Raw genomic sequence first — 17,466 nt, 5'->3', positions numbered from 1 at the left:
GGAATCACAGGAATGCAGACCTCAGCCAAACAAATATGCTGCTTTGAGCTGAGGCTTTGGTTCCCCAACCTCCATGAAGTTTCCTGTCAAGATGGGTCACTGATGAGCAGTGAGATTTTAGCGGGGTAGGATGATTGTAGTTTTAGAAATGGGAAAGCTAAAAGCAAATTTACAAAACCCAACTGGCTAAAAACAGGGTACCTAAAAATCAGTTTTGTGAGATAATTCATTTGCTGAATGATCAATTTTCCAAACTAGCAATGACTAAATTCTCATTGATGTTAGCTGCTCCTAGAGTTTGTGGTAATTCATGTTGTTTGTTTGTGACAGTTTCAACAGACTTTGGAGAACTTTTCTACATTTGGTTTCCCAGAGGCTTTGCCACAGCCAGAGGAACTAAGTACCATAGAAGAATTCTGCATATGAGAGAGCTTTGTCCCTGTAATCCTTGATGGAAGAACGGCCCCCATTTTCAGAGATGTTTGAGTGCATGGCTTAGGGAAGGATTCCAAGAAGCAGTGTGGAGTGACCATGCAGGCAGCCACCGACGCCAAATCAGCCAGAACTGTGCATGCAGGGACACGTGTGGCAGCCACTGCAGGCAACCCGGGGCTAGATGCTGAAGAATCCTGTAAGTCAAGTTAGTGAGTTTGAAATTCCCAGGAGGTGCTGAGGAATCATTGAGCGCCATAGTGCTGAGAGTGTAGACGACACCTGCAATAGTGCCTGGCACACAAGAGGCACCCAGTACGTGCTCATTGAATGAATAGCTTATCCTAAGATGTTCCATGTTCTTCTGCATCAACATAAATGGCAAGGCTGGAAGCATCCTCCTCTTTGAAGCAGAAGGCTATTACACTGATAGCAGTTCTGCTCTCAATAGGTAGAGGCCACAGCTGCATCTCTTGTATCAGGGTATGACTGCTAACAGTTGTTATATTATTAGCATTTAATTGTCATCATCACTACTATTTCATGAGTAGCCATCCTACAAAGTAGTGCCTGGAAAGGGTTGGGACCCTAATTCAGAGACTCGTGTCTCAAAACCATCTTCTGCTCCTAATATTTAAAACCTCGTGGCAGGGGAACTCATTATTATATAAAAATTAAGGTATTCAAGGAGTTATATAAAACAATGCATATTATAACCTCAGTTTTATCACCTTCTTCCCAATCATTTGTTGATTGAGGTACTAGAAAAGAGAGCATGAGAACGTTTACATTGTGTTTGATTTCATTGAGTTTGAACACTAGACCAAAAGTGAGAACTGAGGTTGGCACCTTCCTGGCTACGTGATCTTGAGTGAGCTTCTTATCCTTTCTCGTCTTCTGCTTCCTCAGCTGTAAAACCCACAGCACCTGCCACAGGTTGTTGTTCTTGAGGCCAAATGATGCTATACATGTGATGTTTGAACGAGGTGCTCCTACTCTGACCACACTGACAGGTTCTCTCCCTGACCACCTTGTATATTTTTTGGAATAAGTGTGGTTCAGCTGCCTTGCTTATTCTCTAAAATAAGTATAATTAAAAAGGAAATTACACGTGAGAAGCATTAAATCAGCAGACTTCCATGGTCTTCAAAAATTCTGACGCCCAAATATCAGCGTTCTTTACATCCTCCACCTCACTCATGGGCTGAAGAGGTGGGCCCACGTGTTCTCATTGTTCAGCTACCACCAGCTGCAGCTTCCTTATAGCACAGGGCCTTCTGCACCAGCCATCCTGGCTCTCAGCTGCCCCGCTACACCCACCTTTCCCCCAGGCTGGCCCTCCTTCCTCTCCCTCCCCTGCACTGATTGCCACCAGCTCTTTTGCTGTGTGCTTGCCCTTGCCTTTGACCTTGAAATCCACAGACCTAATGGAGGGACAGGCCTTGATAGCCTCAGTCACCTTCCTTTGGTCACTTTCGTCTTTGCTTCTCTGGCACTTACATTACTTTCTTCTTTTTTGATGGGAAGAGACTATTTTTCTTTCTTTTTCCTTTCTTCCTTCCTTTTTCCCTTCCTTCCTCCCTTCCTTCCTTCCCTCCCTCCCTCCCTCCCTCCTTCCTTCTTTCTTTCCTTCCTTCCTTCCTTTCTTCCTTCCTTTTTTCCTTCCCTCCTTCCTTCTCTCCTTCCTTCCTTCCTTCTTTCCTTTCTTCCTTCCCTCCTTCCTTCCTTCCTTCTTTCCTTCCTTCCTTCCTTCCCTCCCTCCTTCCTTCCTTCCTTCCTTCTTTCCTTCTTTCCTTCCTTCCTTCCCCCCCTCCCTCCCTCCCTTCCTCCCTCCTTCCTTCCTTCCTTCCTTCCTTTCTTCCTGAGGTGGGGTCTTTCTATGTTGCCCAGGCTAGTTTCAAAGTCTTGGACTCAAGTGATTCGGCCATCTTGACCTCCCAGAGTGCTGGGATTACAGGCATGAGCCACCACACCCAGATAGAAGAGACTCTTTTTAATCTTTACTGTCTTAGAAAACCCCTGGTCCAATATGGAGCCCATCTCGTCCTCTTATGGCAAATTCTCCTCCCCTTATTGTCCACCCATCCATTCCCGATAACGACAGCTTCCAGTTCCAGGTGCAACTTCAGCCACGTCTCAGAAACTCTGTCGCTCATTTCCATATACAGATGCTCCTCCGTCTACAATGGGGTTAGCCCTAGCTTACCTTAAACATGCTCAGAACACTTATATTATTAGCCTACAGTAGGCAAAATCATCGAACACAAGCTGTTTTATAATGAATGGTTGAATGTTTCATGTAATTTATTGAACGCTGTACTGAAAGTGAAAAACAGAATAATAGTATCGGTATGCAAGGCATAGCTTCTGCTGAGTGCATAGGGCACAATGAGAAGCCAGAGGAATGTAAAGCTGTTTCTCGAGTTCACTGACACAACAACCTTAACGCCGGTTCGCGACACCATCAGACCAACACCTCTTTCTATGACACAGGTGTAATCGCTGCCCCTTTACCATCCTCAGATTAAACTCACAGTTTAACCGACCTCTGCACATTATTATAAAAATCAATAGGCCAGGTGTGGTAGCTCACGCCTGTAATCCCAGCACTTCGGGAGTCCAAGGCAGGCAAATAAAGAGGTCAAGAGATCGAGACCATCCTGGCCAACTTAGCGAAACCCCATCTCTACTAAAAATACAAAAATTAGCTGTGTGTGGTGGCATGCACCTGTAATCCCAGCTACTTGGGAGGTTGAGGCAGAAGAATTGCTTGAACCCAGGAGGCAGAGATTGCAGTGAGCCGAGTTAGCTCCACTGCACCCCAGACTGGCAACAGAGCAAGACTATCTCAAAACAAACAAACAAACAAACAATATACTATCCTAACTGTACCAGAAAGGTTAAAACATAGTATTCTGTGATAAAAATATGCAACTTCATATGTATATATTCACACATAAACAGACCAGAGCACATTATTGGGTCACATGCTTGCATCTAATTAAAATGATTGTTTAAATTTTAAAAAAAATAATGTCGTAGCCGGGCATAGTGGCTCAAGCCTGTAATCCCAACACTTTGGGAGGCCGAGGCGGGTGTATCACGAGGTCAAGAGATCGAGACCATCCTGGTCAACATGGTGAAACCCCGTTTCTACTAAAACTACAAAAAATTAGCTGGGCGTGGTGGCACGTGCCTGTAATCCCAGCTACTCGGGAGGCTGAGGGAGGAGAATTGCCTGAACCCAGGAGGCGGAGGTTGCGGTGAGCCGAGATCGCGCCATTGCACTCCAGCCTGGGTAACAAGAGCGAAACTCCGTCTCGAAAAAAAAAAAAAAAAGAAAAGAAAAAGAAAAAGAAAAGAATCTTAATTAATGAGGAAAGGAAATGTGTTTTACATTTGGGCCAGTGGAGAATGAAAAAAAGCAAGCAGCTACAGGAGGCAAGATATAAACAGAGATCAGGAATTCAGCAGAAGCTGGAACTTACGAAGTATCTAAAAACAATGTTCATCTTCTGAGAATCCATGGAAATATGGAAGGGAGGAATAGAAACTCCAAATTCTATGTGATATGCTAGCCAGCGCCAGTTTTCTTTTTAATATTGAAGAGAAATTGGCCCCGTATGACCCGAGGACCAGGAACACGTGGGAGGTTGAAACTTGGGTAAGAAATCACAGCCCAGGTAGTGTGAGATTTATCAACGGAATAAACCATGTACCTGGCCCAGAGTAGGCACCTAACAAAGGCTGGTTGTCAGCCAAGTTAATATGCATTTGCTTAATGGCCCCCTTGTATAATTCAGACAAGGAGCCTACTTAATATTGAGGTTTTCGTTTACTGTGCACCCCCTATGATGGTATCTACATTACCTAATTCTTACAACAACTCTGTAAGGCACATATTATTATCTTTATTTCATGGGTATGAAAACCCAGATTTGGAAAGTTAAACCCAGATTTGGTCAAGCTCTTGGTAGGATGTGAATGCAACTGTTTCGTATTTGACTCTCACCCTCATCCTAGGCGTTAGGTGGCTAGTAACAGGAATTACTCTTCCCACTTTGGTTTTGAGTCCCCGGAAGCCAGCAACAGCGATGTAACTTGCTGGATGCTGGGCAGCTGGTGTGCAGCATGCCCCTCCTACCTGGAAAGTCCCTGTCTTCTCAGCATTTACATCATATCTTGTGATATGCGCATCAAATTTGTTTTCAGGATCTCAGAAATCAGCTGCAATCTTAGGTAAATTAATTAAACTCTGCTACCCAAATAGGAGCACGATAACTTTCATATCAGAGAGCCTACATTTAAATGTCACTTGATTAAGATCATTTAGTTAAGATCTGGGCTCAGTATGGGAACAATTAGCTAACAAACTGCAAATACATTCTGTGATTACTTTCGGGGATGGAATAGTGACTTGCTACGAAGCCATTCCTGGATACGATGGCGATGTGCCTCTATCATCTGCATCAAATTGCATGTTGATTTTGACCCTGCACGGTGGGCTGAGCTACTCTGCCTTCCTTGCTCACTGCTCTTTGAATAATCTTCCCAAATTTGCATGCTGGGCTGAAGGTCCCAGTGAGTGAAAAACCCTTCTCCCGTCAGGGTCATTCAAGGGTGAAGCATCTCCTGAGAGGCAGAAGACCCTGTGAAATTGGTTTATAGAAACCAGCCTGATGGTTGTACTTGCTCTCTAATCAGTGGCTATGTGCTACTAGAATGAAGCCTAAGTGAAGTAAAATAACTAGAACTTGTATGCTTTCAAGGTAGGAACGTAAAATGAGACTACTTTTTCTTGCAGTTAAAAATACATCTGCCTTGTTACTCACCAACTTTACTATGAAGACTTTAAGAGAAATAAAATATAGTCGCAAAAAATTGTGTAAGAGTATTCACAGTGGTTTTATTCATCATAGGCCCCCAAACTGGAAACCATTCGAATGCCCACCAACAGATGAATGGATAAAACCAATGTGCATTAGATTCATATGATAGAACAGTGCCGAGCAATGGGAAATACAGTGAAGTACTCAGGCGAGCAAAACACAGATGACTCTCAAAAGCATGTTGAGCAAAGGATCCATAAACACATACATGCATACATACACACATGCATATTTAATTTATCCCAATAATTTGAAATCGTAGAGCAACAATTTGAAATTCTATGTGATAATGAGAGAAGTCAGAACAGTGTATGCCTTCGTGAGTGAAACAGCATTGCCTGGGAAAAGACAAGAAAACTTTCTGTGATGACGAAAATGTTCAGTTATCTTGAATATGGTGTTAGTGACTCCTGTCTTGCCAAAGCTTAACATGGATTTATTTTACGGTGTGTAAATTAGATTCCAATGTAAATGAAACCTAAGATGATTTCAGCTACTGGAAGATCAGAGCCGTGTTCTGTCTCCACTCCTGCCTTCTCTTCTACTTCTTTCTTTTATGCTTCAAGCCTTAAATGCCACCCCTGAAGCAAGCGTTCGCCTGGGCATCCAGGCGTTTTCCACACATCTGATATCTGGGCGGAGGTTTCCAGACCTCAATTCTTGACTTCTGCGCACCTGCAGGCTCAACACAGCATAGAAGCTGCTAAGGCGTAGGGCTTGCACCCTCTGAAGCCACAGACTGAGCTGAACCTTGGCCTCCTTCAGCCACTGCTGGAGCAGCTGAGACACAGCGCACCAAGTCCCCAGGCTGCAGACAGCATAGGGACCCTGGGCCCCACCCATGAAACCACTTTTTCCTCCTGGGCTTCAGGGCTTGTGCTGGGAGGGGCTGCCGTGAAGGTGTCGGACATGGCCTGGAGACATTTTCCCTCGTGGCCTGCTGGGAGGGGCTGCCGTGAAGGTGTCGGAAGTGGCCTGGAGACATTTTCCCTGTGGTCTTGGGGATTAACATTAGGCTCCTTGATACTTATGCAAATTTTTGCAGCAGGCTTGAATTTCTCCTCAAAAAATGATTTTTTTTCTACTGCATTATCAGGCTGAAAGTTTTCTGAATGTTTATGCTCTGTTGCCCTTTAAGATGGAATGCTTTTAACAACACCTAAGTCACCTCTTGAATGCTTTGCTGCTTAGAAATTTCTTCCACCAGATACCCTAAATCATCTCTCTCAAGTTCAAAGTTCCACAGATTTCTAGAGCAGGGGCAACATGCTGCCCGTCTCTTTGTTAAAACATAACAAGAGTCATTTTGGCTCCAGTTCCCAAGAAGTTCCTCCTCTCCACCTGAGACCACCTCAGCCTGGACCATATTGTCCATATCCTTGTCAGCATTCTGGGCAAAGCTATTCAAGCTTCTAGAAAGTTCCAAACTTTCCCACATTTTCCTGTCTTCTTCTGAGCCCTCCAAGTAGTTCCAACCTCTGCCTGTTACCCAGCTGCAAAGGCACTTCCACGGGTTTGGGTGTCTTTGCAGTAATGCCCTGCGCAATGGTACCAATTTACTGTATGAGTCTGCTTTTATGCTGCTATCTGATAAAGACATACCTGAGACTGGGAAGAAAAAGAGGTTTCATTGGACAGTTCCACATGGCTGGGGAGGTCTCAGGATCGTAGCAGGAGGCAAAAGGCATTTCTTACATGATGACAGCAGGAGAAAATGAGGAAGAAGCAAAAACGGAAACCCCTGATAAATGCATCGGATCTCATGATAGTTATTCACTATCACGAGAATAGCATGGAAAAGACTGGCCCCGTGACTTAATTACCTCCCCATAGGTCCCTCCCGCAACAGGTTAATATTAGGTTGCTGTGAAAGTAACTGTGGTTTTGCCATTAAAAGTAATTAATGCAATCTTGGGTTGCTAGGAATTCTGGGAGATACAGTTCAAGTTGAGATTTGGGTGGGGACACAGCCTAACCATATTAGGCTCTAACTGGGAGTAGGTGGTATCCATATGGGCAAGGGACTGAGGGTCTCACTAGATTTTTAGAACTTAATAAAGCTACCCCTCATGAAGCTGATTGTACTAACATAACCTGGTGTGCTCACTTGGAGTTCAGCTGCTGGATATGTCGACGTCCCTGAGAGTTAAAAAATGTAAACATTAGTCCAAGATCAAGATGCCCTGACCTTTTCACTAAGTTGGCCATACGCTTTCAGGGGAGACCATGGTAGAAAGCAGAGAGCAGGATGAGACTGGGCAGAGATTGGTATAAGTAAGGCTGACTGCATCCTATCCCCTGCTTCTTTGAGAATTCGGGTTTTAAAATCTGTTCTCTAATTCCACAACAATCATCATGCACCTACTGTGTACCAGGCTCTGTGCTGGGCAGTGGGATTCAAGAATGAATGCAACATGGCTCCTGGCTTCAAGGACTCAAAGTCCTGAAAAAGCCACACTGTAATGACAAACTGCAATATCGTGTGACAATGATAAGCTTCTCTCTCTCTCCCTCTCTCTCTCACACACATACATGTCTGCACACGCACACATACACTCACGCAACCACACACACACACACACACACACACACACACACACATACACACACAGAGCCAGCTCTGCCCACAGGCACTGAGGAAGGCTTCATGAATGAAGAAACACATCACCTGAGTCCTAAGGATGAGGAGTGATTAGTATGTTCCAGAATGAAGGAACAACGAGTACAAAGCAGAGGCTTTTAAAAAATGGGCTTTGATGTAGGCAGAGCAAAAGTCTTCCAGTGGGCTATTAGAACTTTCCTGAAGACTTGGATAGCCTTGAAGAGTTTCTCACCAGCTTAACCACTGGCTTCCCACTCCCTGCAAGCTCTTGGTTCAGCAGGCCCACAGCCTTGGCTAAATGGCCATACCTCAGCTCACGTAACAGCAGGACCTGTGGACTCAGTTTCAGACCCAAGGACTAGGGCTGGTAGAAGAAAATAGAGTTCAATTTATGTGAAAGGGCCAGCTGAAACAGCTGTCTATTCTGGCAGTATTCCTGGGTCACCCTGGCCGGAAGCCATCTGACCCTGTTCTGGTCTCCTATGGGCAGCTCTTTATAGCATTAATTAAAAGTACCATGGTTAAGTGTGGACTATGGGGCCAGAATGGCTGGCTCTGAATTACAGAATGCCTGGTCTCTGCTTCCATATCTGAAAACAGAGATAATAATTATCCCTACCGAATGAGTGAAGAACCACCAAACCCTTAAAACACTGCCTGCCACCTAGTAAATGCTATGTAAGTGTTATTATTATTGAAGATAATGCAACCATTCATTGAGTATTTACTGGTACTAAGAGCCATGCTAGGCCCTTTACACACCTTATCATTGCTCAGCACACAGTGCTGAGTGTTTGAGCACAGAGGATGTCACAATATTAGGTGACTTTAGGGAGGACATTTCTGCTTTCTCAGTAGAAGAAGCTTTCTCTCCTGCTGAAGCCATCTGACATGGAAGTTGTGTTTGATCCCAGATCAACATAAACCCCTTGAAGAATACAAACTGTCTCCAAGAAGCCAGTGACTCTCACATCAACAGGCTGTTGAGAGTGGATCCCACAGCATGTCACACATAGGCACCCATGTCCTTGACCCCAGGCACCCAGCAGATCCAGAAATCCTGATCGTTTTACTTGTACCCAGCAACTGACTTTCTCCGTGATCTTGGGAGGTTCTGTAATCCCAGCTCTTGCTATCTAACTCATTTCCACATCCAGAAACCCCATCTTCTTCCAGTCAAATCTGATCTATGTAGCAAGCTCAGCAGCTAGAGGGACACACTTCCTTCCTACTTTAGACCCTATAAAGCCAGCGCAAACAATGCAATCCTATGACGGAAGTCACTGGACTTGGACCAAGGTCTCCAGCAGGCCCACCTTCAGCCTTTCTTTCCAAATCTTCCTGTATCTCACTCTGCACAGCTGCCCCCATCCACTATGTAGCCATTACAAAGGGCTCGTAACCTACTAGGGGCTTGGTGGCTGCAGGAATGTGTGAATGGTCTTCAGTTTGACTTAGCCATCTATGACTCATTTGGTTTCAGTTTGCAACAACCCAAGGTTGCATTAATTACTTTTAATAACAAAACCACAGTTACTTTTTCCCCAACCTAATGTTAAACTGACCACAGCACCAAAGTGTTCATCTTTAACCCTGACGGACTTGAGCACAGACTGCACAGTTCAGGGTTCATCCTGACTTCCAGAATCACCTCAAACAAAATGGATGGCTGGGTTAGGACAGGGCCACAGTGATCAGAAGGACCTAGCATGCTTTTAATCCCCTCCATCATGAAGAATTTTGCAGTCTATTCTACTGTGAAACTGTATTTGCTTTCTAAGAGACTGGGTCACGATAGCTCAGGAATGACCCGACATTTCTCTTCATCCGAAATAAGCAGGCATATTGCTCAGTGGGTACCCATGACCACCTGAATAAAGTCAATTATTACCTTAGAAGGTACTGTTCTACCACTACCAGCACCTTCTAAGTATTAACTTGCGACTTTTCATTACAGTGTGGGAGGTGTTATGAGGACGCTTAGGCGCCAAGACTTTAAGTAACATGTGGAGGTGAGTGAGTAGCTGCAGTTTGGAGTTGGAGCACCATGTTCCAGGGTGTCCTCATCACCACGCTTCCTTCCGGAAGGGAGGGACAGATTCCAAGTCTGGAAGACAGCAAGGGAGGTTCTGGATCAGGGGACTGTGAGAGCTGACTGAGGACATGGCCTCGAGGCTGATTATGGAGGGTGTCAAAATTGCTATGGAAAAGAAATTTCCAGAACCCAGATTATGGCTGCCTTTGAAAGCATTTTTGAGGTAATGCTGTCCTCTAGTGGCTAGATAGCGGGTAGCGGTTACCCTCCAAATAAACAGCCAATGAGCCTTGAGTGGGGATAGTATGACAAGCCAGCGGGAAGTTCATTATTTTGCACTCTGAGTACAGATTTTAAAGGACAGGCAAACCCCTCTGCTATGGTCATTGGTACAGCTCAGGATTTCTGCCTGCCTCTGTGTGTTGGCTACAGGCTAGGTTCAAATCCCAATTCTGCTCATGACTGCTGAAAGGCTTTGGGCACGTTCATTAATCTCATTGTCTCTTCTGAAAAAGAGGCAATCTTGAAAAGATCTTTCTGTGAAGATGAAACGAAGTGATACTTGTAGTGTGTGTCTGGCATAAGCACATCGCACATGTGAGCTGTGGCAATACTGAGGAGCGTTGCAAGGGACCCGCAACTAAGGAGTGGAGATGAAGGGACCTGGAGAAATTAGAGACCGTACTGGGACCCCATAGAACTGTTCCGGAGAAATTCATTCTGTTTTCCCATGCACTTTTAAGTCAGCTTTTCCTGACATTTCTTCTACATTCCTGAATAATTTTCCACTCAAACATTTCAGTGTTCTCCCTGCTTCCCATATTAATCTAGACATAATTAATTTCCCAGGACAGTTTTGTGGGCAGGGAGAGTTCTACACTGTGCACCCTTCAAATTCCCAAAGCTCAGGCTGTCCCGGCCTGTGTCCTCACTGCTATCCTGCCCACAGGCTCCCAGGCTGTGCTTCCTCTTCTCCCACCCCAAACCCATCTCCACAAACAAGCCCCTCCTTCTCCAACATGAGGACTTTGGTAATTTCCTACCTGAAATCACCCACTCCCTACCTCTAACAATCTGTGGTGAGCAGAGGACAATGTAAAGTTTGAGAGAAAAGAAACCATTTGTTCACTTTGAAGTTGAATTTGGTAATAAAACTTTACTTAATTTTGAAGTAAATTTGCAAAGCCAGCAACAATTCTTTCAAAGTCAGCCTTGCTCTGGCCTAGTTGCTTATTTACTGCCGAGCAGGATGTTTTCATTAAAAGATTAACTTGGAGCCTTCAGCCTCTTCTTTAGCATGAACTGTGGGTAGTGACGTGGTGTGTTTCCTAACACCTCCAGCAGTGAGCCAGGCTTTGAGTGGCTGCCTCTAAACACCTCTTTCCCGGAGGACTGGGAGATGTCAGAATCAGGTTTGTCACTGAGCGTGTTCTGTGTGCTTGGAACTGAGAAAGGAGATGAAGTGGCAGGTAGGGTGGGAATGGGAGATATCACGGAGGCCAACTGTGAGGATGCAAGGCAAGGACCTTGGCAAAGAGGGTCCTAGGGAGACAGGTGTTAGGGAACTCGGGGGTCATGGGCAAAGGAAGACTTTGTTTCAAAATCATACCAGGTTAAGTCTAGGAAGTTAAGTCTTAGAATTGTGTGGTGGAATATATGTGGGTGTCTGTAGGAGGAAAAATGGGTTAAAATGTTTTTACTTGACAGCGTTCTGAAAACCTAAAAGGTACAGCCATTGCCTTCAGAGATATATTTAGTATTTTGACCACTGCTTCCTGGCCACAGGCAGAGGAAAACAGTGACAAGGCTACTGTACCTAGAAAAGTAAAAAAGTTAATATGTCCCAAACGGCGTAGCTCCTTTGGGCAATAAGCTTATTTGGAACAAACAGGTTACAAAGTCCCTCTAATGAAGAGCCTCTGGGATCGTGATTGGATTATGTTGGATCTACAGATCAACCTGGGGAGAACCGCTGAAGAACACTGGTGAAGACAGGGAAGTACTGGACTAAAGACAGACAATAGATCAATGGAACAGAATAGAAAGTCTATTAGCAGGAAGCAAAATCGCCAAAGCTTTTATTCTTACTGCTATATTCTGCATTTCACAAGATCCTTTGATTTTCACAAGATTCCCATGAGATAGATAGGAACAGCCTAATTTAAAGATAGATGAGAATTGGCGTTTGTCTAGAATAGATTGAGCGCAGCATCATTTGTAGGATATAATTTGAGAAGTAATGGGAATATTGACAAATTCCCTGGTAAGTCTCCCCACAAAGGGACTCCTGTGATGCTCTAAATGGTATCACCTGTCAAATAATCAGCTATTAAAGTCTGTCTTTTACTGTAAGCTTCTTGAGAGCAGAGTCTGATGTGATAAAGGTTTTGGGATTTTTTCCCCCAAATCTCTAGTGTTCAACATAATGCCTTGATATATTATGTTAGATTAGGCTATGTTATAGTAAAGAAAAAACCTTGAAAACCTAGTGAGATAACACGTAAATATTTATTCCTTCCTTATACAATATCAGCTCATCTCCAGGGCTATTCCTTTCCAAATGGCAATTTGGGGATCCAAGTGGCCTTTCTCTTACAGCTCTGCCTTCCAGAGGACGGAGGATCACTGCAGAGAAGGAAACGGAGCTGGAGGTCACATACCAGCTCTTCAGTCCTTGGCCTGGAATGACAACAGTGACTATTATTAGAAACGGGCCTGCAGAGTGACTCTTTATTGGGCTAATAGGTCTTGTCTTTAATGATGGACAGGGATGGGCATAATCAGAGGCTGTGTAACTGCTGTCCTTTTCTTCAGATCGCAGCATGTTCGTGGGCCCATGCTCTGCTTGGCTGTGTGTGGTTCTTTGGTGCTGACAATTTTTTGTTTCTGAGTGACTTAAGGCCAAGTTTCTAGCCAGTTTTGACCACTAATGACAAAAATGTCTGCCTTTGTGTCTAATAAGCAAGTAAAATTCTTATTTCTAATTTTCAAGGTAATCATGGATCTCTGATCAGTGATTAATTGGTTCTAATATACTCTTGTGACTCCTGTGAGCCTAAAACTTCTTTTTCTTTTTCTTTTTTTTTTCAATTTGGGTGTTGAGGACTTAGTATGGTAGAAGCAGTAACAGCTATCTTTGACATAGGGATAAGAATAGGCAGACTTTGACATTCTATCATTACTAATATCTTACCCCTAAGTCAAAGGTATCAATTAGTTTGGTGATCACATTAGGACTAATCTTACTGTTCTTGGAGGCAGTGGGCTTTTGATCGTGGTTGCAACCATTTTGGGGTCTTCTTCTTTTAGCCCTAATTCACTGGGACAGAGTAATCCAGTCTTGCACTCCTAGTGGTGACTGCTCTGAGCGAGAGGACAGTGGGCTTTCCATCTGACTAAGGAACGCCGATGGTATTGCCTTAGTTGAGAGTGGGGCTTGGGGCTGGCCTCTTGAAGTTTCCTTTCTGATCACTTGTTTTTATCAAATCTGGACTTGCATTGATTTGCTTAAGGTTCCCTCTTCTCACATTGGGGTCATATAGAAGGGGGTTCTTTCTCTGAGTTACTTTGGTCTCTACTATTGGGGCCTTCCTTCTTCATATAACTTGGCTCTCTGCATAGTAAACAATTTGGGTTTCCCTCCTTTTTCATTTTAGGAGGCCTTAATACCATAGCCGATATTTTGGCTTTGTGTGTCTTAGTTCTTACCAGTTGGCGGGCTCGTATTTGTTCCTTGGCAGTAGCTGTCTTTCCTCTGATTGACTGCATGGCTTGCTGGCAATCCACCTTAGTGTTTTCATAAGCTAATTGCAACAGTAAGAGATCAGCACCCTGGGCATGACAAATTTGTCTTTTAATTGCCTGGGTTAACTGATTAATGAATTCAACAAATGGCTTCTGAGGCCTTGGTTGAATATTTATAAAGGATCTTCATTGAACTTCACTTTGGGGAATTCAGTCTTAAGCCTCAAGAGAGCACAAAGACACCTGTGCAGAGTCTTGGGGAACAAAATTTATTTGTTGTCGTAGTTGGAATAGGAGCCCCTCTCCTGGAGCATAGCAGCTGTTACGTCTTGCCTGGCCGCTTGATTCTGGTTGGCTTGTAGTTCGCACAACTTGTCACATTCTGCCTTCTAGAGGAGGGATCGGCTGGGCTCTAAAGTTGTTTTAGCTAGTATTGACTAGTCTTACGGAGTCATATAACAGTTGTCTGCTATGGCCTTGGTTAATCTTTTCATAAATGGGCTAGTGGCTCCATTCACTCTCATGTTTCTTCTTATCTCTTTAAAAGTGTCAAAAGAAATGGGTTCGTGTACTGGATTGCCGTGTCGATCTTGCTTTACGGGGCAGGCTAAGAGCTCCTCTTCTAGCACCGATGGCCTGAGACAGGGTCCTGTAGCTGTAGCGTATCTTTCATCTTTTTTCTAATTTATTGGAGGAGGGGGTTCGGGGAGAATTTCTGTCTCCTCTGTGGCACTTCTACTCTGTAACAGTGAGACTGAGGGAGATGGAGAAGGCGGTAAGGTAGGTGATGGCTCCTTCTCCCTTTCTTTCTTTCTTTTTTTTTGAGACGGAGTTTTGCTCTTGTTACCCAGGCTGGAGTGCAATGGCGTAATCTCAGCTCACTGCAACCTCCGCCTCCTGGGTTCAAGCAATTCTCCTGCCTCAGCCTCCTGAGTAGCTGGGACCACAGGTGTGCACCACCATGCCCAGCTAATTTTTGTATTTTTAGTAGAGACGGGGTTTCACTTGTTGACCAGGATGGTCTCGATCTCTTGACCTCATGATCCACCTGCCTTGGCATCCCAAAGTGCTGGGATTATAGGCATGAGCCACCGCGCCTGGACTCCCTTCCCTTTTTAGGGTCTGCTGTGTATAGCGGGGCCAGAGCAGACTTGACTGAGACCTATAACGTTAGAGGTGTTACTGGGACCCGTTGCCCTCGTGCATAATGCTATTTAAGATTTCTCCTCACTTGGTCTACCCCTAGCGTGCCTTCTGCTGAGAATCATGGGTTATGGAAAACAACAGTCTGTATTAAGTCCTTTCATTGAGCCTGCAAAACTGAGGCTGAGCTAGCTTTAAGCAGCTGTTTCAATATTTTTATATACTGTTTCTGTTGTGCTGATAACATCTGTCCTGTGGTGAAGCCTTAGCCTGGACAAGGAGGGGTGATTCCCTCAAACTTGGAAATCCTGAGCAGGCACTAATGACGTTCTGACTTACTGACCGCACAGTCTCTTCACCTTCGTTTTCAAGGGTTCCTTCATGATCTGTGATCCAGTGCAGCATTCCTCACTCAAAGGCACCAGGTCCTGAGCTTCACAACCAGACTCCCACTTCAAGATCTGTAAGCTGCAAAGTCCCCTAGCCACGCACACAAGCAAAACATCTATGTCTACGTACTTTTGCCATCTGTCGCTCAGACAGAGTCCGCCAGTCAAACACAGCAGCCTACAATTCCTGCTCTCAGTCCATTGGCAGAAGAACTAGTCACAGAGCCCTGCCTGTATTTAAGCAACAGGGAAATGTTAAGCATGTGGGGAGCAATAAATGCCTCCACCCTCCTGGCTGAGAGTGCGTCTCAATAAACCTTCTCGGATAAACTAACGAGTAAATCTGACAGAGGTTTAAATTACACTATGACAGAAATACTCAAATCCTGAAGCAGCTTTCAACTTCCAGAGCCTCAGATGAAATCACACATGTCATCAATAGGAGGCATAATGAACATGGAGCTGCCTTTATTGACCATCTACTCTATACAAGGCACTGTTCTAGAAATCTTATAAGGGCCGTAGTGTTTAGTCCTCTGGCGGCCTTATGGGATGGATGTTAATATTCTCCTGTCAGAAATACATTTTGCATGTTGTGAGCAGGCAGTAGAGCTGAGATTTCAGCCTCCATTTGCCAAGTATCAAAGCTTATGATACAATCCGTCTTCTTTACTCCCCTGACTCACTCAGTCATTAGTTCCTTGGCCGCTGTTGATCGGTAGAAAGCAATGGCCTTCAGAAACACAATCTGGGTAGTTGCCATAGGCAGAGGTGTCAGGAGGAAGGCAAAGAGAGACAGAGCTGCACTCCACAGCTGGGCTCTTCCACCCCCAGCTGCTCTGCCCTTTCTCCTCTTTCTCCTGCTACCACGCAGTGATTGCCACTGTGAGAAGAGGTACACCTGCAAGACCTGAAGTCGGTCGTCGTGGACAGGGCAGAGCTCAGGGCCTGTTTTGGAGCTCAGCGTGGATTCCGAGATCTGTTTTGCACATTCTGTCCTTGCTGAGCAGATAGAGAGGCAGGAGGAGTGAACTCACAGTATCACATAGGACTCCTTTCCCAATGACCCGGATTTTCTGGAAATTGACCAAACTCACTTGCTCTATCCAGCTCTCTGACCATTCAGAACAGACTTATGTCTCCTTCATGCCACTGATACTCCATACTTGCTGAAAGACATTGGAAACAAGTCGGAAGGATTCCAGGGCAGGCTTTGCCACTTCTGTTGTGTTAGCTTGGATAATTCACATGGATTCTTTGAACTTTAATTTTTTCATCTATGACATGGGGCTTATACATATACTCTCTGGATTGCTGTAAGCACCAAATGGAGTCATGTATGGAAGAGTGCTCTGTAGACTGTTAAGACAGATTTAAACGTAAGAGGTTATCTTTTAGTGATTGGCTGAATAATGAAGTTTTTTTTTTAACTTTGACAGAGTTACGATCTTTTGAAGAAAGCAAAGTTGCATATGCCCATGATATTTTAATCCTTTAAAGTCTGTGCCAACTCTGTCATTCTATAAACCACACTTGGCTGCACCCATTTTCTTCTTTCTATAGTACTTAAGAGCCAAGCCACTGGAATCGTGACACGTTACCAAATATGTAATATGGAACAAAGTATTTTCATCTCTGAAACTTCAGGTTTCTCACATGTGAAATGGGGATGATAATGTTTGTGCTGAATATTACAACAAGGTTTAAAACAGTCATGCATGTAAAGCAATTTACACAGTGCATGGCACGTCATGAAGCACTTGATAAGTGGTTGCAATATCGTCGTCATTATTATTCATATTAGGGTGCCATCATGCTGTCTCCAAGACTTTTTGCATAATCAACCTATTCCCACTGTTTGAAAGAATAAGAAAATCCTCAATTTTCCAAAACACTTTATAAACATTTGGGTCAATATCTCCCAGTATTCCCTAAACTATCTTCAATGCCCTATGAACAGCACAGTTTACAGCATGGCTGAGCTCCAAAACTCTACTTGGAAGGCATTTGTTTGAAACTCAGAACAGATTTTCCCATAGAAAGAATGCTATTAAAATAGCAGTTGGATCCCAGGTGACTGAAAATACCCACTTGATTCACAAAGTAGCAGAAGATTAGCATATTTGCAATGCAAATGACTATAAAGCAATGTTACTGTATTGCTAGTCATTAACCAAAACTGAAAACTAAGAACATTATGTAATAAATCATTTTAAAAAATTTCTTGTATAT

General features: G+C 44.2%; 1 protein-coding gene across 4 annotated transcripts in view; it reads left to right on the top strand.

The window, feature by feature from the left end:
- Positions 1 to 11,235: 11,235 nt before the first annotated feature.
- HAO2 (hydroxyacid oxidase 2) overlaps positions 11,236 to 17,466 on the top strand; it is a 31,243-nt gene continuing 25,012 nt past the window's right edge. The window contains exon 1 of one of the 4 annotated variants that reach the window (XM_032249585.1): positions 11,236 to 11,427. In XM_032249585.1, coding sequence (XP_032105476.1) covers positions 11,358 to 11,427 — 70 coding nt within the window. In that variant the 5' untranslated portion in view covers positions 11,236 to 11,357. Of the gene's footprint in view, positions 11,958 to 17,466 lie in introns of all 4 variants that reach the window. The other 3 variants (XM_032249583.1, XM_032249582.1, XM_032249584.1) reach the window with 3 other exon arrangements.

Source organism: Sapajus apella, unplaced genomic scaffold (genome assembly GCF_009761245.1).
Source record: "Sapajus apella isolate SASKATOON/1434 unplaced genomic scaffold, GSC_monkey_1.0 scaffold69, whole genome shotgun sequence".
NCBI classification, from domain to species: Eukaryota; Metazoa; Chordata; class Mammalia; order Primates; family Cebidae; genus Sapajus; species Sapajus apella.
This window is presented reverse-complemented; position numbering and strand designations above follow the sequence as displayed.